Source organism: Mytilus californianus, unplaced genomic scaffold (assembly GCF_021869535.1).
Source record: "Mytilus californianus isolate M0D057914Y unplaced genomic scaffold, xbMytCali1.0.p SCAF_12, whole genome shotgun sequence".
In the NCBI taxonomy this organism is placed as follows: Eukaryota; Metazoa; Mollusca; class Bivalvia; order Mytilida; family Mytilidae; genus Mytilus; species Mytilus californianus.
The window spans coordinates 46,846,856-46,871,900 of NW_026262604.1; the positions used below are offsets into that span (position 1 = coordinate 46,846,856).

Sequence of the window (25,045 nt, forward strand, 5' to 3'; positions counted from 1 at the left end):
TTTAAAATATTCTATCTTAGTTCGACAAAGAACTGTGCTGATAACATCATTGTTGAATACCTTTTTGCAATTTATATATTTAACATATTTCATACGGTAATATTAATTTTACTACAGCCGACATTTCCCATGCGTTCATGCCTATATCCTTTTAAATAAATTGTGATGTTTGGATCTTTTTGATTTTCATTTCAATAGAAAATACTATTAAAAGCACAGATTTACAAAATTATAATAACTTTATATAGCAAATCAAAAACATTGTATTAAAATTATTTCGAAAAATATAAAAAAAAAAAACTATGGAATTTTAATTTGGAGATATTATGTTAAGTCCAAAAATTTTGTCATCTTTAAGAAAACATTTAAAAATGCTTCAAAAGCCCTGTTATCTATTTTAAGCCAGGTGCTGGTAGTGTTATGACTGTAGTTGGTTGGTGTCTTCTGCAATTGTTTTCGATTGATATATATCGGGTATTCTCAACATTGACCGACTAGTGTACTTGCTTACATTTCCATTCGTTAGTATATAGTATTCTCATTGAAAACCATACCAAATTTTCTAATTTATATACATATCAACATGTAATATTAGCAAGAATGTGTCCATAGTACACGGATACCGCACTCGCACTATCATTTTCTATGTTCAGTGGACCGTAAAATTCGGGTCAAAACTCTAATTTGGCTTTAACATTAGAAGGATCGTATCATAGGGAGCATGTGTACAAAGTTTCAAATTGATTGGACTTCAATTTCATCAAAAACTACCTTGACCAAAAACGTTAACCTGAAGCGGGACAGACGAACGAACGGACGCACAGACCAAAAAACATAATGCCCCTCTACTATCGTAAGTGGGGCATACAAATTCCGAAGAAAGATTAACTTTTCTCATCTTATTTCATATCACAAAACTGAGCAATAGATGATGATGTTTTGCACAATCATGAAGTCAACTACTGACATTTTCAATAGTGTCAGAGACAGGAGTTCTTCAAGATCAGAATGACTCAAGTTTTTGATCAAATATACGTGTAAGAAAGATAAACGGGATTTTTTTGTCCAATTTTTCAACTAAGCTCCACATGTACCGGTAACATCAAAATCTAGAATTTTTTTATGAGTGCTGCCAATTTCTTTTTGATTTCAACTACACTTAGACATAGGGCACACAGTGCTCAGGGTTTGCCAAACTAATACCCAAGTCAGATAATTCATTTATTTAAACAGTAGTAATGTAGAATGTCGACGAATGGACTCTATGTTTTATTCCCCGAACACCTATTGAAATTTGTCAGTTTTTACTGATTTTGGTTACCAATTATGTAAAGATAAAAATGGGGGCCATATATAGAACTTATCGAACTTACTCGTTTTAAATGTCATAAACGATTAATCACCTGCAAAGCTTGTAAGATAAGCAGTTGTTTCTTTCAAAGTCTCTAACTTTCTTTTGTATATTATTGAAAGTATAAATATGGTTACGATGCACATTCTTTGCGTTTCGGCAGGAACGTGATATCTTGTTTATTATTGTATGTATACGTAATGTAAGAATATATCATCGTAACGTTTCGACAGAAAAGTGATATAAAAAAATCCCAGTTCTGTACATCCCTTGCTTTCAGCATGTTTGGGTCTGATGAAGGTAAATCCACAAAAGCGATTCGAAAGCATGACATACATAAAGTGTTATCTTTCACCAGCTATTGAAGAATTGCTATCTCCTAGGAATAGTCCCAACGTCATCAGTGCTGACCACGTGACATTTTAATTTAGTATCGGCTTGATCAATATATAATTGAAAAGAACATACATAGTTGAAGGAGTCAGTTCCGATATACGGTAGTTGTTTTGAAATGAAAAGGAATTTAATATTTGCAATCTTTATTTGTTATATACATCATACAATATTCTTTTTTTAAATCTTTATATATTACTTCAGTCGGCTCAAACACTTGTCTTTCATTCTTACGGGACCTGCAAAATAAAACAAATAGAAGAAAATATAACCAATGCATCTAGAAATGCCAACCAATAATAAAAGCATTGGACATTTACTATTTATCAAATCAAATGAACCTAAGTATATGTTTAGAGATGTCCAGATGTTACATTCAAAGATATTCCAGTGCGTTGCGTCTATCGTATAACATTGTCGTTCTGTAAACAATTAAATATGACTAAATTTGAATTATCCTGATTATTTGAATAAACTAATAAAATCGCAAACTAAAATTTGTATTTCAGGTTGTTTGGTTTCATTGAAGATACCTTAAAAGAGAGGCGAAAGATACCATAGGGACATTCAAACTCATAAGTCGAAATCAAACTGACAACGCCATGGTTAAAAAAGAAAAAGACAAACAGACAAACAATAGTACACAAAACACTACATAGAAAACTAAAGACTGAGCAACACGAACCCCACCAAAAACTGGGGGTGATCTCAGGTACTCCAAAAGGGCAAGCAGATCCCTATACATGTGGCACCCGTCGTGTTGCTCATATTAATACAAACCCGGTGATAAGTCTAATCGGGAGGTCACATTCGGGCAAAGGGGGACGGGATTGTAGTTACGACATTAGGAACATATCCGCTATCATCTGTGAAACGAATATTCCATAACGGTCAACTAACTCGTGATGGCGTCCGTAAAACTTACAAAGGGATGATTTCAACTTCACCACTTGGAACTTTTGGTTTAATAGCTTCCTTGTAAGCAGCAACTCTCTATCAAGGAAATCATAATATAGAATAAAAGCCCTAGATCTGGGAGATATACACTCCGTAATTTTAACATTAAATTTCCATCCACAATTGCCGCAAAAGTATGGTATTTGCGTCGATAAAATAAAACATTTGTACAATTGTATCCGCTATCAAATATGCTCAACCTGTATGCCCCGAGTCGAAAATATATTTTTCTTTAAATATTTAGATATCTTGTACAAATCCAAATCAAAGAGACCATATTTCGAAAACAAAAAATTGGTCAGCGCTACATAACAGTATGTTTTTACGTTTCGTCTTTCTATTTATTATACTTTTGTATTTTTCTTGTCACACGTCATGTATTCTAAGTCTGTTGTTCAGATATTTTATAAATATGTAAAAGAAATGGCCATTTTATAGACTGGAAAATGAGAGTATATTGAAAGGTTTCCCTAACGTTTATCTTTCCAATGGCCGAAAAGCCGTTCAACTATAACAAGGGTTTTACTGCCGGTCGGAAGAAGCCTAAGGGATGACCATGTTTATATACATAATTCAACGCTTGAGTTGACTATTTAGTCAATATATATTCGTTTTTTACAAATCATATATCGAAATCAATACCAGCTATCAAAATAAAAGAAAATTCCATTGGAATGAGAAACAATGATAACTTTCTCCCCTTAGGCTATCTATGTTTTCTGTTTAAATCGTTCTTATAATTTAAGCTCAGCTTTTCGTTATCAGTCGTGAATCGTGCTTTTTAAGCAATGATTTCGATTCTATCAGCTCATCACACAGCTGAGATTAGTGATTTAATCTTTTTCAACGGCATCTTTTGTAGATCTTATTTTATTGAAATTATACACCAAATAACCATCGGCCTTTAACAGTGCCGTACGTACTTACTGTGCACTTACTTGCTGTATGATTATAGCTACCTGTTTATAACAGACACTTATCATGTTATGTTTTTTAGCTCCCTTGCAATAAATCTGAGTATATGTTGATTTATCAAAATACGAAAGTTGAAAACAGATCTGCTGTGAAATTCCATTGATAATTATTCAATATTGACCAACGGAGAAACTATTATACCCGTGATAACATTTGGGCATTAGTGGACTTGTATGGACGAACTATTGTGCTCTTTAAATATGGTGTCATGACTAATGCCATCGTTGCTGCAATAGTGTTTATGTACATGTTATTGTAAGTAAAAATATATTCATTTGAAATTTTAGTACAAATGTCTTGTATCAGGATATCTTCACTCTTTATGCATACATGTTTGTTCAGTATAACTGTAACTTATAATTTATTGATAAAAAATAAGGTCGGTTTGAAAGAAGGATATTTTTTCATTTGAACAAAATGTATATACGTATATATAATAACAACATACACCTTACTCAGAATCAAAGCAGACAACTACATGTTAGCGGTGTTTAAGAACGCATATCGACATACTGACACACTTTTCTTTGTGTTCCTCCCTCCCTGTTGTATGTATCGTTTTGTATTTAAGGTTCGGTGTTTTATGTCAATCTTGTAATTTATCATTATTAACTTCATTTGTTTTGGTTTGAGCTTAGACCAAACACAATTGATGTTTAAACATCGATTTTTGATACAGTTTGTACGTTTTCGAGCGTCATCAATGCGTCTTTTGTAGACTAAACACAAGTGTAGCGTACAGCATAGCAATCCCGATACTTATGATGAGTTTATTTCCTATTGACATGATTGACGTTGTTATTGTTCTTTGTGTAGTCTATTCAATTATAGCTACGGGTCTTTTAGTTGAACGTACATGTATTTCGGTTATATCATTTGAATATTATATAATATATTTACGTGGATTTCTGGATTATTAAGTTAAGAAAGAAAATCGAAATTATTTAGACAATGGTGTGCGTCGTATGTGTATTGAGTCATATTTATGTATATATGTTGCACAACATGTTACTTACTAGACATAAAAGATCTCCTCCAGGATTTGGACAATTACAACTGAAGTTTTGACCACTATTCTGGCAGACACCGCCGTTAAAACATGGGTTTGGATTACAAGGATCGACTGGATCTTAAACAAATGAATATTGAATACAAATAATGCATTTTTATCTCACAGAGAATTAAATTGCCTTTTTTTTCGGTGAAATCAAAGATGCAGAATTTATAAAGGTTGATGTAGTACTTAGGACAGTTTCGTCCACTATTGTTCTTTTCTCAGATTTGAGCAACATACAATTTGTCTACAAAGATTAACAATTAATGCACAAAATCTATTTTCAATTTCAAGTCTGTTTGATTGGATATTTTGCAAGTTGCAAGATGTGTTAGTCGAATATTTATATCAAAAATGGGATATTGCAATCGTCATCTATTCCATGAGTGAAATTTGTCAAAATGAGAAACGAAACAAAAAAAACAAAAAAAAAAGAACTAAAGAAGAAATAAAACCGAAAGAAGAAAACAATATATCATTGTGCAAATAGTTAGAGATCATCGATAATTTTTAAAGGAATTATTTATAAGACTTATTTCATTGGTGCAAATACTGACAACATTGTCACGTTTCATCTCAATACTCACTTCCTAGCCTGTTAAAATTACTACATGTTATTGAAAACCATTACAATAACAGTTTATTGATTGCATTTTTGAATTGATATATAAAGAACAGAAAGAGAAGGATTTGGGATTTAAAAAGACAAGAACATACAATCATGATGATATGAGCATGACGTACGTTACAATTGAATGAAAAGATTAATAACATATGTCGTTTTGGTGGGAACAAAAAATAGAATCGAAATATTAGGTACTAGCAAACTTTTTGTGTCATTTTTAAATACAAGGAAACACATTGAGCAATTCAAAATCGTAGTGAAAGCAGTAAAAGAACAACAGTCCTTTGAACTAATGGTACTATAGAAATTTTATATTTTGATTTTTAAAGTATCGAAAGAAGAGATGTATAAAAAATAGTCATGTTTGCATATGCCTTTTGAAATTGACCCCACCTTTATAAAGCATTGTTTTTGTCATGTATTGTAATAATCTGACTGCAAAAGCACAAAGTGTATTTCCTTACTGGTTCTTATAATTTTTCTCTAGTAGAATAATGTTTACAGAATAAAAATAAGTTATGTGGCTCCTATATTGACGAAATCTGCATTATACTTACTGATTATTAGCCTGGTATTTATCATACTATATAAAGTGTTCTACGTTTTATTGCTAAAGAATAAATTTCTGTCTAAAGAGCCAAATATAGCAGAAATCGATTACAGCTAATTTAGAAGCATTATGAAACTGGGATGTGTTTTATTTTATAAGTTGGATATCATGTATGAGTTCATAAAGTTGATACAGTGAGATGTATAACATCAATCGATGTTTCAAGGTAGATAGTATGTAGGAATTGATTTAGTTGGTACAGACGAATGTATTTTATAAATCAATTTTTCATGATGAATATTATATATGCGTTAACATGGTTGATACGTTGTTGCGTATTTTCTCAACAAAACACTGATTTTCATGCCATTGATCTCACATGATGAAATAGGTTTCGCTTACATGGTTACTGTTTAACATGCATTATTAGATGTGACATTGAATCACTTGAAGGATGATGCAGGCATACATTTGATAGGAGAGGACTTATCTAGTCTACGCACCTTATCTCTGATGTAACTTCATTTTGTCATTCTCGTCTTAGTTTTCAAGGACATTAGGGCCTCGTTCTGCATATAATATTACTATCACTACAATTAATTCTCAAAAAGCTGTTAATTTATCGGATCATTAAATCTACAGTCTTTAATAGTTTTTCTTTTTTTTCTTTCAAATTAAAGGGAATAATTCCCATTTATGCTCATTTATACCTACTTTCACACATAGTTCCAGTAAAACCAACAGGACAGTCGCATATTCCTCCGACACATGTTCCGCCGTTATCACAAGTTACACCATCACACGGGTCAGGAACAGTAACTGATTGAAAAATATATTTATATATTATGGTTTAAGGTATAATAGTTATGTTATCGTAATCTGAGTAATAAATTGCTGACACATATGATAATAAAGAAAATGCATTTACTGTGCATCTGGTACAATGAAATGTAATAATTAAAATACAACTAATTTTTACATTAATGTAAGCTTTCGTAAAAAAGAAAGCAAAAACGAAGCGTTTTCAGAAGATTGTCTATAACAACTAAAGCTAAAATTTCGTTGCGACTAAAAATCAAAAATCGTTTTTCGAGCATGAACCAATTATAGTTTCTGTACATTTTAAATTAATCTACAAGCACTAGCCGGTTATTTGCTATAAAATCCTTCTAAAAGAAAAATTAAATGGGTTCATTCATCAACAGATTGATTAAAACAAATAAATAAAGGCAACAGTAGTATACCGCTGTTCAAAAGTCATAAGAGAGAAAACAAATCCGGGTTACAAACTAAAACTGAAGGAAACACATCAACTATAAGAGAAGAACAACGGAACAACAGAACCATTGAAGTGCAACAAAAACAAACGCCAACATACATAGACACGAAATATTTGATAACAACAGCCATATTCCTGACTTGGAACAGGACATTTTAAGAAAAAAATGTGGGTTGAACCTGGTTTTATGGCTAGCCAAACCTCCCGCTTATATGGCAATGTTGAAAACTATCGCTAAAATGACAATACTACGTGACAGATATACAGCACAAACAAACGCAAGAACACTAGCACGGAGAAACGCACAAATATATATTATTATAGTCATTACAACATGTAAACCGCAGAATAAAAACATCTTCCATTAAGGACAGAACAGGACATCACAAGCAGTGACGTATTTTTGTAACGAATATATAATCTTGAAATTCATACAATTATTTTCACAATACTAGTCCAAACAAATATCATGACTATAACGGTATTGAAAGTCTATTTTAAATAAATGCTGCGACGACGTCATACTTATTTGGACTAACACAATACTTTATCCATGGAAAATGGAAATTAACTCAACTATACTGACAAATAAGACATATGTGAAATGTACCGAAACTACAGAATTCAAACCACAAACGATAAGACATAACACAATATCCAACCGAAACCACAACAGAAACATCATAATTCATAAATAAATACATGAATGTTAGATGTATTAATACCGAGACACGTCGTATAGCAATGCAAATTCACAGTCGGCAAAACAGCCTTATTCGGGAAAAGGTCACGTTCGGTACTTAGAAAACAGACGACATAGATGTTAAACCGCAATCTAAGACACCTCGTATAGATCAACCAATTCATGATGGTGTCCATAAAATTTACGGAGTGTCATTTTTTATCTTTCCTCCTCATAGCACTGTTGGAGCAGTTTCTGCGTAAGGAGCACACTCCTGTATATGAAGTCCGTATAGTGTGAACATGCACGAGCATAACGTATCAATTGAGATATGTAAACACCATACGACGAAGCAGAGGGTATGTTACTGCTGAGAAATGGGAAACTGTTAATTGGGAAGGTGAAATCATCCCGTTTGTCATAGATTTTAGTGTGAAGTCGTCCATCTGTGTCAATATTGAGGAAAAGATATGAAGCATTCCTTCTAGTATCAATAGTATCCTTAATTTCAAGTTCACTGGGATATATGAGATGCAAGTTCTGACTGAAGTATGGGTTATTCAATGATAGGACATCATCAATATATCTGAAAGTAAAATTAAAAAAAATTGGCAAGGTGCTTTTTCGTTTTGTCTTTTAGAAGGTTCTGAATGAATTCTTCTTCATACGAGTTAAAAAAACAAGTCGGCCAAAAGGGGTGCATAGTTTTACCCATTGGAATACCGACTGTCTGTTGAAATATCAATCCTCCAAACAAATATATTGTCGATTAAAAAGTCCAGCATTTTGATAATATCATCTTCAGTGTATTTTCTGATAGAATCAGTGTGGTTCTTCACATAAGAATGATTATAACCCAAAACAAGAAATTTCTATCTATGATTCCCATTTTTATAGAAAAAGCTCTGTTTAATGAGATGGTGAAGTCGATCTTTCAATTGAGCATGGGGAATAGTATTGTAAGGCCTAGAAAAATCAAAAGTCTTAATGTTGCTGCGAAATTGCAGAGATTGTGATCTAAGATTTATCAGTAGATCTTTAGAATTTATGAGAATCCACATCTAATTGACACCACTGGTTGAATATATCTCATCACAATATTTTTGAAGGCCATCTTTTACTGTAGAAAGAATAGTAGTCAGCACTTTAGAAATATGTTTAGTCGAACATCTTGATGATCCAGCTATCGTTCTTTATACGGATTTTTGTGAAGTTTTGGTATCCAGTATAATAAAATGAGAAAGATACAAAATGAAAGTTGCCATTGTCAATGATGCAACCATCATTGACGACAACACTGCTTGTTCTAGGGAGGAGATTATTCATCGGGAAAGATTTAGGATAAAAAAATAAAAAATGTTGACGGCAAATGGGATGAATGAAAATTTTATCGTTGAAATCGCACAGCGCTCTCCGTTGCAGCTTGATATGTTAGTTTAATTTTTTGATTCATAAATACGGTTTTTAATTTGTATTACGTTCAAGATTGGTTTTAAAAAATCAGTATCTGTTATCCGAAATATAGAATGATTATAGCCTTGTATTTACTATTTCTTCTTTTTAATTTTGGTGTTGTGCTGTACACTTTGTAGGCGAATATATAATATGTATAAATATAAGTAGGCTTGATATTATATCTATGTGTGCTGCATCGTCGTTTTTTAACCGATCCGGTGGTTACTAAAGGAGTAGTGCAAGTAACCTCAATGAACTGCCCATCAAAGGGGATTTTGTTTAAACGTCAATTGTTTGATGTAATCTTATGTGTATGTATTGGTAAATGAATTATGTTTGAAAGTCCAATAAGAACAAATTCATATCTGCTTCATATCTATAAATATGTTAGCCTTAAAAAAGAATAGATTTAATTTTAGTATATTTTTCCTTAAATTTGGACCTTGTTTCGACTTTTTTGATAACTTCTTATGTGACGCCTACCATGGCCCATTTAAGTTTTGGTTGAAAAGTAAAGAATAAGGTATATTAACACTATTTAAGCAAAACTATTTGTGAGCGAGGGGTTGCACCACTGGTAATTTATCAGAAAACTGTTATAATATTTTTCCAAAGTATGCAAACAATTAGGTTTAACGAAATTCACTTACATTTATGTGACATTTAAGAATATGTTTTAAAAAATGTTCATATCAACACTGTTAAATTTTCAAGTTTTCAGAGCCAACATTATGACTTATTGAACCTTTTCCTTTGCTAGTTTGTTGTTTCTATAGACTATTATATATACATATGTATATGTATAAATATACGACACACATCATGCACATGTTCTCCATCAGATAACCAATTGTTATACAGGGCTACCACGATAAGTTAGATATACTTCGTCTGAAACTTAGCCCATTGTTCGTTCTGCAAATGTGTGTAAGCAAACGTTTGGTTCTTTCCTCCTTCGAATCCTTGTTTCTGCGACATCGTGGCTCCACGCCTGCAATATCTCCAGCGCCCTAGACAACTCGGCCTACTAGGCTATTAATTATTGGATTTGTTAGTCGTGTAGTGTCTTTTCTCATCGGTGTATCTTGTGTTGTAACACAGCACATGACGTATTTCATAAATCAATGTTTCAAGGTGGACATCTTGTAGGGATTCACATAGTTGACACAGACGTATCTTAAAGATGTCTTAATCTTGCAGTGAGGTGGGAGTTTGTTTGATCCGTGTTGAAGGCCTCACTATGACTTTGAGATGAAGAACATCAATAAAAGCGCTGTTGCTTTGCTTTTTTTTGTGTTATTTTTTTTGCCGTGCACACACTGATTTTGTGTCATGGATGGATACCCTATATCCTTTCTTTTCTATTGTATTTATTTAATAATCACTGTTTCAAGGTGAATATTATGTATATGTTAACATAGTTGATACAGTGGTCTCACATGATAAAATAAATTTCGCTTACATGGTTATCGTTCAACATGCATTGCTATATGTGATTTTGAAATACTTGACGGGTGATGCATGTTTACATAAAGCAGGAACTCGCTTAACGGGTATGCGCACCTGGGCTCTATATTTCATTTCATTTTGTCATTTTCGTCATAGTTTTCAAGGATATACGATACTTGTTCTGCATATAATAATACTGTCATCACATTAATTTCTCAAAAAGCTGTTAATTTATCGGATCAATAAATCTCTATTCTTAATAATTTTTATTTTTTTTTTTCAAATTGAAGGCTAATGATTTCTAGTTATGCTCATTTATACATACCTTCACACATAGTTCCAGTAAAACCACCAGGACAGACACATGTTCCTCCGACACATGTTCCGCCGTTATCACAAGTTACACCATCACATATGTCTGTATGCAAATATATTTATATATTATGGTTTGAGGAATAAAAGCTATGTCATCGTAATCTGAGAAATAAATTGCTGACACATATGATAATTAAGAAATTAAATTTACTGCGCGTCTGGTACAATACAAGGTAATAAATGCAGAAAAATACAACCAACTTTGCCTTAATCTACGAGTTTGATTAATTGAAAGAAAAAAGAGGTGTTTCAAAAAGATTGTCTATATTAATCTAAGATATAACTTGATTTGATTCAATGCCCACTCCGAATGTTTTCCTTTTAGTGTGGTTGAGGTCTTATATTTACATCAGGAACTTTCAAATGTAAAGACAGTCCGGTCAACAATTAGAAGAAGAAGAAAAACAGACTGTAACTCCTTAACAATAATTAATAATTCAAGTGTATAGATTAAAATGTTCGAATATGAGATCAAGGGAAACTAGTCAGAATTACACGTGATTTCTGGTTTGAGTTCAAACATTACAAGCCTTTTCTGTAATTTCTACGATACAGACAGACATTTTTCAGAAATTAAATTTTACAAATATGATATAATTGAAGTTATCAAAATTTGTAATATTTATGATAAATTTGTAATCTTCGATTCACAATGAATTGAAAACCATTATCTGTAGTACGTGTACCGTGGATTCACTATTCAGGCGATCAGTATACGGTCACAGATTAAGTATTAATTATTAAACAACCACTCTAGTTGAAGCCATAGAAATAAATGAACTGATGATATATGCGTCGTGCATTAGGCAGTTACGTCATGACTTTATTTGATCTACGTCATGACTTCATTCGATCCTATTTCAGAAATGTCAGTTGGTTGCGAGGAAAAAAAAACACAAAAATACGCTCAAGAAGTATGTAATAAAGATAGTTTCTGGATATACGAAGAAGCACCCTTCCAACAGATAAATAAGATGAATGCTTTCATCAGTAGATTGATTATCAGAACAATATAAATGTTATCAGTCAGTTTGGTTAATTTTCGTCAAAATAAGGTAAAAACAGAACCATCGATTAGTTATTAGTGACATAAGTCAATAATTCAACCTCATTTGAATCCGTATTCATTTGAATTTGACCTTTATTGGAAGTGGGTTACGCATGTGTTCAGCATGTTGTCAGATTGTTCATTCATTGCATTTTAAACTTTTTTGTAGTTTGAATATACTTTTTAGTGTGCAATCAATCAATTAGAAGAATTTGGGTAAAATCGGTGAAAATAAATTGACAGTTCTTGCCCCTTTAAAACGTACGAACGTTTGTGGGTACAATTTTCATCGTATTATTACTATGTAAGGTAAGTTACTGTGCCATCCGTTCCCCGAAAAATCCCAAACCCAAAATATGTGCACGCCTGGTTTATGCTCGATAGAAGCATTGTATATATACCAACTGCACATACACACTGAACATATACACACTTGTATTCAATACGAAACAATCAACTATTGGATACGAAGATTTATGATTCCATAATTGGCATTCTTTTTGAAAGGTAAATGAATTGATTCTCAAAAACACTTATATTGATCAAACTGTTGTTAAAAAATCAATCCTGCAGTTTCAAAACTACTGACTATTAAAACTAGTGCAAGATTTAGTTTATAAGGGAAAATGTCAATAAAATTAACGAAAAATATCTAGTAGCGTTTAACTTATTTTATATAATATTTATTCCTAACTGAAAACATACTACATTTAACGCAATGACGAGTTGAACACGAGGACAATGTCTAGTAAAATTAATACCAGACATGGGTCTCACCAGGAACAATTTGTAAACAACGTTCAGAATTGGAAAATTGATTGGAAATTGCAACGTTGTTGCTGCGGTTTTTTTAATCATTGTGTTAAACCTGTAAAATACTTACCGTCACACGTTGGACCGGTAGTTCCTGTTGGACAATCACATATTCCGTCGGTACAGGTGCCTCCATTCTGACAAACAATTTGATTGCATGGATCCTCAACTAATATAACACAATTGAACGAGATGTTGGTATATGTATATTTAAAGATTTCTTAAATCTTTATTGTATCAGGTGTTCATTTATATTGTATTACACTGGTAATGTAGCACCATTTGTATACTACAGCGACTAAAATCAATCTTAAAGGCAATGCATGATAAGATATATATTTTTTCCCATAGAAATTCAAATCTTTAAACGTACTATGAATCTCTCAATTTACATATCAAGACATTTGCAAAAGTTTTCCGTATCATTGTTTTTTGAAAAAAAAAATTTTATTTATTTTTTCCTGTAAAGTCATTATGAAATAATCTTGTATTTTTGTTTTGTTTTGAATAATAGGATGGATTTGTAATGTCAATTTAGACAACAGTAAAATATTGATTATAAAATTTTAAAAATCCAAGAAGATACATTCAAAATAACTTCCAAACACAAACTAATGGAATCGCATGAATTCAAAATCGATCCACAAATATATTTCAAGATATGCAATGATATAGTAATGACACATTTTGGGATATCAAAAGGATTGGAATTACACAGACTATTTTTGTATCCTGTTAGAAATGTTTAAGACTAATGAGTCTTCCTGTTGTACCCGATAAGACATAACTATTAAACGTGTGTTCCTAAAAATAATATTTCAGTAATGCAACAATAATTTCTTATGTAGCGGTTACAAGACTGCACTGAGACCTATTTAGATAAAAGAGAGACGAAGAATACCAAAGGGACATTCAAACTCATAAGTCGAAAATAAACTGACAACGCCATGGCTAAAAAAGAAAAAGACCAAAAGACCAAACTTTAAAAATCCGTACACAAAACACAACTGAGCAACACGAACCCCACCGAAAATTCGTGGTGATCTCAGGTGCTTCAGAAGGGTAAGGAAATCCTGCTCCAAATGTTAAATTTCTATTGTATTGACCTTAATATATCAACAGACATGAAACAACTAATGAATATATCTGTCATAAATGTATATCCAGTGACGTTTTCTAAGTCCAAGAATATATTATAAGTATATCTGTCTATTGTTATCTGCATATATAATATTTGGTTTTTTGTGTTACATTGTAAGGATATTACATAATGTGACGAAATTGTCCATTATCCAACCAATTTCACACTCAGTCAAATAATAAAATATATCGGCATTTTTACAAAATATTTTGTTTCGTTTTGTACTTACCTGTTGCGTAAATTAATGAACATGTATTTTATCTACAATTTATCTAAAACGTCTTTTAAAGACTTACTTTCGCATTCATCTCCAGTGTATCCATTAGGGCACATGCAAATTTTGTTCCAGTTTGAATCGTGAAAACAGGATCCACCGTTTAAACATGGATTTGGATCACATGGAGTCATCACAGCTAATAATAAAATCATAGATATAATAATTATTATACAATATATGTAAATTGTCTGAAAATATGAAAGTTATTTGTACGAAATTTAGAAACAGGGCGGCTTTTCTCCTATTTTGTAGCGGGTTCAAGTAAATTTTATATTACGACAATGTACATATATAGTTGTAATCCTGCAATTTACACCCGGCACTTTAAGGTTTAATTGTTTAAATCCAAAATACTGTCTATATTTTTTTCCAAGCAATCAACATAGTTTAAACGGGTGTAGCGAAGAGGATTCTGAAATGAACTATCACACAAAAAGAAATAATCACATTACCGTTTGCTCAATATGGACGCGGAGCAACGGGAGACTTTACTTGTACATTTTAGTATGAACCAAAAAAGTTTTATTTACCAGGGCTCTTGGTCAAAACCTTTACTCAGTACTCGGAGTACAAAATCTGTGCTCGAAACACTAAATCTAGTGTTATGATTGTTTGATTTCTGAGTCTGAAAACGATATTCGTACCAGAAATATTTTGGACCGCAAGTCCTGTTATTTGTACAATACGTGACTGAATACAGAATAACTATATTTCTCTAATTCTTCGTCGATTTATCCCTTTCTGCACCCATTGTATAAACAAATTTAATCAACGTGTGGTTCGTTTGATCTCAGTTCTTCATTGGTTAAAATCCGATTATGACGTTCAATTTTCTTGCTTTCCTCTGAATTTCCTATTGTGACGGCATGAAAAAAGGCGACCATGCCTGATGACGTCACATAGAAAGAACACATCTTTTTGCAGATCATTGGAAAAGAAGGAATAAATTTGCCTGCGTATTGTTTGAAACTCATTAGAGAAACAGATTCTACCACCAAATCTCGTGTAATACGATATTTATCCACTCTCGACAGTTAAATTTTAAATATTTAAAACGCTCGGCGAGCCTCGCGTTTTAAATTTGAAAATTTAACTGTCTCGAGTGGATAAATATCGTATGATACTCGATGCAGTGGTAGAATCTATATATATGTATATACCTGGCATAAGCAGTTATATTTACAGCATTTAAAAATAAGTATTTGTTTTTTCAATATTATAATAGCAATAACTACATTGCAAAATTGTCAATTTCAATAACAACCAACACCCGCAAACATATTTAACCCCGCCTCATGCTGGATGAGCAAGTCAGGAGATTGTAATTCAGAAGTTGTCGTTTCTTTTTGTATAATTTTATCATATTTATTTTTCGTTTATTGTTTTGAACATTAATCAATTCGTCCGTGTTCTCGTTTGAATTGTATTACATATGTCATTCCGGGGCATTTTAAAGCTTGCTAGGTAATATGGATTTTGCTCATTGTTGAAGGTCGTACGATGACCTATAGTTTCTAGCCTTCTACGTCATTTGATCTCTGCTGAGGAGTTGACTCATTGGCTATCATACCACATTTTTTCTGCGTTTTTCATAATCGGCTATATAGTATAACTTGGGTCAAAGGAATATTAACATCTACAACAATACATAAATTCAATTTTAGTTGATGCCTACTACATATATAACTATGTCTACCTTAAAAATTTAGACTAACTTAAGATTTTTCCAATATGTTTTTTTTTTCTTATAACACAATGAACTCTTAATACTCGGTACCTTTATTTTGTAATGTATATATCGGATGAGTATAAAACAACAACATAATATTAAATATAGTGTACAAATAGAACATATGATTTTGTATACATGAAGTATGCAGTATATAAAATATTATTATATGAAGCAAAAAAAACTGAAACTGCAAAACAAGTATAACAAGGCCTTGCTGTTGATGAGTTCAAAACTTACTTTCACAGACAACACCCGTATACGGATGAGGACAGATGCACTTAATCTCCCAAACGTTACGGAAGCAGGATCCTCCATGCTTGCAGGGGTTAGAATAACATGGGTCGATTTCCGCTAAAATATCATTGTATAAGTAGGTCAGACAGACAGTCATTTTAATGTAAATATGATAAATAAAGGCAACAGCAGTATACCGCTGTTCAATAGTCATTTGATAACATTTATATCAGGTATTATAGGGTTGAAAATATCAAAAGCTTTTATCAACTTCAGTTCAAACCAAAAATAGGTATACAAGCACGTCTGTCGCCTCAGAAAATTATGTTTTAAGGAAAATAAACAATCATAAAGGAAAAATTGTTGAAGCTGTGCACATCAATGACACAATAAAAAAAAATATTCAGAGAAATGTTTACAATGTCCATGTAAATAGTTACATATTCTCAGAAAATACTTAACAATCAAGATTTTTTTTCTGAGGTTGCACATGCTTTTCCAATCCAACATATACTGACGCTTTGGAAACAACTACATTTTTTACAAAATACTGATAAATACTTACAAAATATACAATTATCAAAATTAACGCGGAAACTCGTCAAAATGGAATTATCTGTTTCTTTAGTTATATCAGAAACAATGAGATCATTAAAATATCTGTTATTACCTAATATGGACTTGTGCTATACTGCGGGGTTATTCGTGTTTGATGTGTATGAGCTTTTGATCTTGCCATTTGATAAGGGACTTTCCGTTTTGAATGTTCCTTGGAGTTCGGTATTTTTGTTATTTTCCTTTTTTCATATGCATTTTATTATTGATAAAATTACTTAATGGTTCGAACCATTTGATGGTGTCTTGTATTCCCACCCATAAAGCACTATTGATAACCTTGAAATAAATTACATCAAATAGGAAAAATGTAGGTGATTCTCTGATATCCTGTTTACCATGTAAGATAGGGTAAATGTGACCAGGTCACAATGCTGACAATATCTATCTATTTTGTCTTTTCCACAAAAAATACAATACTAATTACAATAGAAGTTCATTCATTTAGAATTGATTTGAACAAGCTAGAGGTTCAATAAAGTTACATCAATTAAGAACTGACATGAACAAGCTAGAAGTTCAATGTAGTTATATTCATTCAGAACAGATTTGAACAAGCTAGAAGTTCAATAAAGTTACATTCATAAAAAACTGATTTGAACACGCTAGAAGTTCAATAAAATTACATGCATTAAATATTGATTTGAACAAGCTATAAGTTCAATAAAGTTACATGCATTAAGAACGTATTTGAAAAAGCTAGAAGTTCAATAAAGTTACATGCATTAAAAACTGATTTGAACAAGCTATAAGTTCAATAAAGTTACAATTATTAAGAACTGATTTGAACAAGCTTGGTGTGTGGTGTCTTATATTATCAGGAGACGGACATTCAATCTTTTTTGAATCGCCTCGATGGTCTCGTGGTAGCGTGTTCGCCTCGAGCCCGGGAGGTCGTGGGTTCGAACCCCGGCCGGGTCAAACCAAAGACTTTGAAATTGGTAATTGCTGCTTCTCCGCTTAGCACGAGGCATTAAGGAGTAAGAGTAAAGACTGGTCGGCTCGGCGTCAGAATAATCTGTCTTTGTAAGGTGACATGTCTTCCTGCGGAAAGTTACCTTGTGAACTAGCACGTTGAAGATCCGGCTCAGCGTGTCGGTCTAGTACAAATCAGGGTTAATATTCATATTACATTAACATGTTCTCGTCCTGAATATGGATATTAATTTTCCTTTGGCCGTTAAGCAGCTATCATCATCATCATCATCATCATCATCATCATCATCATCATCATCAATCTTTTTTTAGAATGTCTTAGAAGATTTTTTAAACACATATTTCATACTGGTTTTTATGCACACGATTTTTGTTATTTTGGAATCGGAAATATTGAGCTTGATTACATATGAACTTACTAAAAAATTCTGTTGATTTGGAAATAGATAGTTTATTATCTTAACGTTTCGATCTAGATATAAGTGAACACCTAGGTAAGTATCCAATTTTTTCAGATGATCTATTTAGGGTTCTAAGAACCTATAGTTACTGGTACTTAGATTTGTTAAGATGAATACGCTTAAGGTTTTTATCTTATTCGTGTTTAACATAAATAAGAACATACTTTCACATTTCGGACCAGTGTAGCCTTTAGGACATTGGCACTGAGCTTTCCCCCAGCCATCAACTGAACACGTGCCGCCATTTTCGCATGGATTAGGATCACATGCGTCTGAAAAAGGATGAAATAATGTAAATTGTACTTGAATATACTGAAATAAAAAAAAAAATCATTTGAATCTTGTATGATAGAGAGATTCTTTTTTGGACAAGTAGGGTGTCTTTATAAGGTCTATATAGTTTTAGTTCTTTTAAATAGCTGGACCCCTTGCTTACATAAAAATGATGCATATGGATCTAGACGTTTGTATAGTTCATGAAATACTGTATTCACTTAAGCAGCATTGATGACATCAAAGATATCATGTCAATAAGTTAAAGTTATGATTATGATGTTTGTGATGGTCGGCTAACACTTACATTGTCGATTTTCGGTATCATTTACATATCCAAGGATAGAAAAAAAAACTGAATGGAGTAATTGTTGATTTTTGACAAAGTTCATTTAGACATATGGGATAGAGATTCCCAAAATATATTGATCGACTCTGATTTTTCCATAAGTCTAATATATCTGACGTAATTATTTGTGTTCTCCTATTTCTGAATGTGACCTATCAACTTATACTTATCACTGGTTTTGTACTTACATGAGTAGCACGAGGGATGCCACAGGAGCAGGATCTGCTTACCCTTCCGGAGCATCAGCGATCACGCCCAAGTTTTAGTGTGGTTTGTGTTGCTCAGTATTTAGTTTTCTATGTTGTGTTTTGTATACAGTTGTTTGTCATTTTCTTTTTTTGACATGACGTTGTCAGTTTATTTTCGACTTATGAATTGGAATGTTCCTTTGGTATAGTTTGCCTCTCTTAAAAATTCAGTATATCAATATTAGATGAACCACGTAGAGACTCGTGGACAGATTTCCATCCGTTTTACCATATTGTCCCACAAGCAGGGTAGCAAAAACAGAAAATAATTTTTTTTTAAGACGTAGAAATCACTACAATGGTTTTACTATGAAAGTTATGTATGTCCTTTAATTCTAATCGGACATTGTTTAATGAATATACACGTTTGGTTGTTGTGTGATACTCTATTTTATCCTCAGTGCAACCATGATATTCATGTGTCCTTCATTATAGTAAATACAGCCTTAGTCATGTTAGTTAAATTTTTATGTAATTGGCTTTCATATTGGAGAATATATAGTAACACGTCAATTCCGTTACGTGTTTTTGTAATTTCTTTTCCAACACCATAAACAAATTAAAAGCTGGCACAGCAAACTGATGCTCCCATAATTTATCAAAAGAATCTTTTTTTTTTATTTCAAGGGCTCACGATACTGGTAGATTTCGAACGATTCATTCAGATGTACTATTCCTGCTAGTTTTCACTTTTATAAATGTGCTACAATTTACAAGTTAATATAATCCTGAAACCAACTTTCGAAAAATTTTGTTTCCAAGTCACATGGTGGAACCACACAATTGGTAATCGGTGTACCAGGACTACAATCAGTTGGTGAAGGATACTGGAATGCTTTAAACTGACAAAAGAAATTAATTGGGAAAAATGATAAACCATGTAAAAATAAGAAGATGTGGTATGATTCCCAATTTTCAAATGAATTAGATGCAAGCAATTATAGGCATGCGTACGGCCTTCATCAGCCCATACTGTAAAGTAGGCCCAGAAGAAGTAACTTCACAAAAAAAATAAGTAATGAATTGTACCTATATCATGTATATGTCTTTCTGGATTTAAACGGACATTGTCACAAATGTCACCCATAATGATTGGGTTTGAACTAAAATATAGTAACCATCACTTTTCTAACTGGCTGTAAAACCTATGACAAAACGGAGCGTTTGTTTAACTGTTAAAATGTTGTAATAATGCAAAAAAAAAAAAAAAACTTGTAATACAACCATTTGAAGTAACATTTTCTACCACCTATCCAACGTGTTTTTCGTCCAGTGAATTTGCAACCATTTAATCCGATTTTCGGAAGTTTTCTATTATGTGAGTTGTTTTGTTTTTCAATTCTCACAACTGGATGTTAAGCAAACAACGATCATTCAATTAGTTTTATAATGTTCATATTTGAGAATGGAAATGGGGAATGTGTCTACGTGACAACAACCCGACTAAAGAGCAGAATACAGTACAAGGCAACCAATGGGTGTTCAACACAGCGAGAAAATCCCGCATTCGGATGCGGGCTTCAGCTGGTTCCTAAACAAAAATGTGTACTTGTTTAGTGAAAACTGACGTCACACTAAACTCCGAAACATATAAATGAACTAAAACTAAAAAAGACATACAAGACTAACAATGAAACGATTCTTAAAACAGATTTTTGTGAACCAAATTCATCTCATGCATCACACTTATTACAATTTAAATGTCTGTTTATTCTCAAATATACATATATTATGTATATTTTTAATTTGGACATCTAGACATGTTTTGAAATCATTCTGAAATATAACTGCTGAACTCAAGCTATTATATTTAAATCTATTTCAATGTGAAACTCGCAATCTTATTTTTAAACTTATGATCCATAACGCACATGTGTTAGACTATTTACCGAATAAGACTATTAACCGGATTTGTAATAACATAAGCAACACGACGGGTGCCACATGTGGAAAAGGATCTGCTTACCCTTCCGGAGCACCTGAAATCACCCCCAGTTTTTGGTGGGGTTCGTGTTTTTTAGTCTCTAGTTTTCTATGTTGTGTCATCTGTACTATTATTCGTCTGTTTTCTTTTTTTTTGGCCATGGCGTTGTCAGTTTGTTTTCGATCAATGAGTTTGACTGTCCCTCTGGTATCTTTCGTCCCTCTTTGAGAAGTATTCTAGATACATTTTGTGGGTACAAACTATTAACTATTTCTTTCTCATTAATAAAAAATCATCAAAAATACTAGGCTTAGAACTTTGCATGCTAGACGCTCGATTCGTCTACAAAAGACTCGAATCTGAATAGTTAAAAGGCAAAATCTTAATTAACAATTCTAAAACTGTTATAACTTATGTTTTAAATAAACAGTGTTGTTTTGAATATTGCACTTGCAATTCTAAATCTTAAGACATATTTGTACGTACTGTCACAATTTGTTCCTCCATAGTTGCTAGGGCATGCACATGTGTATCCGTGTATTGTTGGTGTACATGTACCACCATGTTTGCAAGGTCGGGAATCGCAAGGATTTTTCTGGTCTATTCATAAATCAGAAAAAAAAACATTGATTAAAACAAGTAATAAAGGTTATTAATCAAAGTTTATCTTCATTCTTCTTAAATTAAAAGCAATTGTCGTACTTGCAGGGTCTAAAGACTAAAGAAGTATTTATGCTTAAGATTGTTTTTATTTCTAAAGATTTCAATCACTATGAACTCATTTTCTTCGTGCGTACCAAATTTCATGCAGTGGGTAACACTTGCAATTTTCGCGGTTTTGCCTTGATCTTCAAATACGACTATAGAAAATTTGTAAATCCTTGAACATTTAAATAATGGTTCAACTGTATCCACACAATTCACGAAAATTGATATCCCTCGTACAGTAATGAATATACAGTACTACTTCATGTACTTACCACAGTTATATCCCGAATAACCTCCATGGCATGAACAAGTGTAGCTGCCAGTACTACTGGGATAACACGTTCCATGCACACACGGGGTGTGGCTGCATGGGTCTTGATCTAAAACATACATTATGTATTCCATTATTTCAAAATAGAGAATGGATTGAGAAGTCACACACATTGAAAAAACTGTATACATCTGGCACATTATGTAAAATGGGTCATTGTGGAGAACAAATATCTAAAATACCAACTGTCATGGAGTGGGTAAAACTTGCAATGTCTTGGTTTATTTGCCATCATCTGCATATACGACTATAGAAAATTGTATATCGTTGAACATTTGAATGCGTGGTTCGATTGTTCCTACAAAATCCACAAAATTTGATGTCCCAAGAACAGTAAGGAATATACAGTATTACTGCATGTACGTACCACAGTTATTTCCCGAATAACCTCCTTGGCATGAACAAGTGTAGCTGCCAGTACTACTGGGATAACACGTTCCATGCACACACGGGGTGTGGCTGCATGGGTCTTGATCTAAAACATACATTATGTATTCCATCATTTCAAAATGGAGAATGGTTTGAGATGTCACACACATTGAAAAAACTTTAAAAATCCGGTACAATATGTTAAATAGGTCATTGTGGATAACAGATATATAAAACAAAGTTACCTTAGTTTGCGATTATATACAAAGCGACAGCAATTTACTGATGTTCGAATTTTGTGTACAATTAATACCTATTATTTATTTGTAGAAACTGAGACATGGTAATGACTTACCAGTTATCATTCAAACAATTGTCAGATAGACAATAAGAAGCATGTGCTATTTTTGACACGATTCGAAACATGAGAAACGGTGTCATTTTAACCAAACAATTCGTAAAGGAGACGGTAGAACATATGAAGTGATAAGTTCAGTTCTTTCTCACATATTAAATGACCAGCTGCTCTAATGTCATTGATCATATTGATCTCTTTCACTGTCTCATCTTCTTTTGTTACTCATCATTTTTACTATTTCATCAGTTTTAAGGAAATTCGCTAGTCTGTTTCAATAAGCAAGCTTTTAAAAAAAAATTTTTTTTTTATAAATTGATAGTATATAAATAAAGGAACAAAACAAAACAGGAAAATTGAAGGGTCCGTGTCCTTGTTTTCAAGATATAAGCCATTCACAAAATTGCGGAAAATGATTCCCTCTAGATTTTTCTTTCATTTAACATTGGCAACCTGTGCTGATGAAACACGAGTGTTGCCTACCAATGTGTAAGCCCGGTATCATTTATGTGATTAATCAGTATTCCCATATTTGTATTAATGAGATGACTAACACATTCAGTGTATTTCATCCTTTTTTTTAATACATGGAGCTTCGTTACTAACCGTACCAAAAACCGGGGTATTCTCAAGTGCTTAGAAAGGGTTAGATGATCCTGTTTCACATTTGCAACTCTTCATACTGCTCATGGTAGGTGCACATTTAGTTCTAAGGCTCATTCGGGTTATGTCAAAGTCAAAGAAAAGAGGAAGGAATTGAAATTTTAACAACATGAATATCTTCGTGGTCATATGTGAGACAGACATTCCATAATATTCAACCAACTCGTCATGACGGGTTTACGGGTGTACCGGCTAAACGAATAAGGTTCAATATTTGTCCTTTTGATCAATTTTAAGTTTAGGTCAAGGATGTACTTAGGTCAGGTTTAGGATTTTTTGTCAGACGCTCGGACTCCATGGTTTGTTTTCCTAAGATACAGGGTAAAATATTTTGCCCCATAACACCCATTTTCTTTTCATATAAGACTTCAATAGCCTATAAAAAGTCATTTACCAAAATTTAAGCAGATTCTAGATTTCTTTTCTTTTGATTTGAGACCCGAATAATACCTATGCGAATATAAGGTAAAAGTCCGAATCAGCCATTTCCCGCCATTTAAAAAAAGTAAATATCTCAAAAAGGAGCTCCATAACCTATCAATATTTTTAGCGTATTTTGTTCCTTAACTAATGCTCTTCTGACTTATAGTATCAATTTTAAATTCTATTTTTTTCATTCATCCAAGTACATCCTTAGGTCATTTCAATGGATACGTCTTCATATACATGTACGTCTCAGATAAAAAAATAGGTAAGAACAATCAGAACTAGTTTAGTTCATATTTGCACATTATTCAAAACAAGGTTTATTTGACAACTTACCACAGTTTGTTCCAGAATAACCAGTGTGACAAGAACAGGTATAACCACCACTACCACTGCTGGTGCAAGTCCCGTGGACACATGGATTATTGCTGCATGGGTTTTCATCTAAGAATGTTTGATTTGTTTCTTTTAATGAATCATGGGTACTTGTGTTGTGAATTTACTTCTATCACCGATATCTTATATGGTTATTTTTTGCCATCCATTAAATAATTTTCTGTCTGTTTGTATTTTAAAAATTCCATAAGGGTTAACCCATTTATTTAAATTTCGGCAATTCAATTGATGCATCGCCATTAACTGTTCAGATAAAGGGAAAAAAAATTAGAACGCGTTTTGTTAAAGTTTGCCAGAGAAAGCCTTTTGGACGCATGAAATTATTTAACGTGTTGTTTTCATTTTTGTTTTTGCCGCTCATTCATATTTATAGAACGATTTAAAGAACTGTGTTAACCACAACTTACCACAGTGTGTTCCAGAATAACCAGTGTGACAAGAACAGGTATAACCACCACTACCACTGCTGGTGCACGTTCCATGGACACATGGGTTTACGCTGCATGGGTTTTCATCTAAGAATGTATCATTTATATTATTGACAAAGCATGGGTATTTGTGTTGTGTATTTATTGTTACCGTCAGTATCTAATATAATCAT

The 25,045-nt window shown here is 32.6% G+C and overlaps 1 protein-coding gene across 1 annotated transcript; it reads right to left on the reverse strand.

The window, feature by feature from the left end:
• Positions 1 to 1,884: 1,884 nt before the first annotated feature.
• Positions 1,885 to 25,045, reverse strand: LOC127721100 (sushi, nidogen and EGF-like domain-containing protein 1). The gene is made up of 12 exons (XM_052227779.1): positions 25,024 to 25,045; positions 24,385 to 24,492; positions 22,177 to 22,284; positions 21,683 to 21,796; positions 18,567 to 18,674; positions 16,394 to 16,507; positions 14,444 to 14,560; positions 13,077 to 13,175; positions 11,096 to 11,188; positions 6,620 to 6,724; positions 4,693 to 4,805; positions 1,885 to 1,983 (listed from the first exon to the last, which is right to left on the reverse strand). Exons 1-12 carry the CDS (start codon positions 25,043 to 25,045, stop codon positions 1,975 to 1,977), a joined length of 1,110 nt encoding a protein of 369 aa, XP_052083739.1. The 3' UTR covers positions 1,885 to 1,974.

Coding starts and splice junctions, on each gene's coding strand:
- LOC127721100 (XM_052227779.1), bottom strand. CDS start 25,045: ATGATTATATTAGATACTGACG. Junction 24,493..25,023: donor GATTATATTAGATACTGACG/GTAACAATAAAT, acceptor AAACATTCTTAG/ATGAAAACCCATGCAGCAAT. Junction 21,797..22,176: donor TTATTCGGGATATAACTGTG/GTAAGTACATGA, acceptor ATTTATGAATAG/ACCAGAAAAATCCTTGCGAT.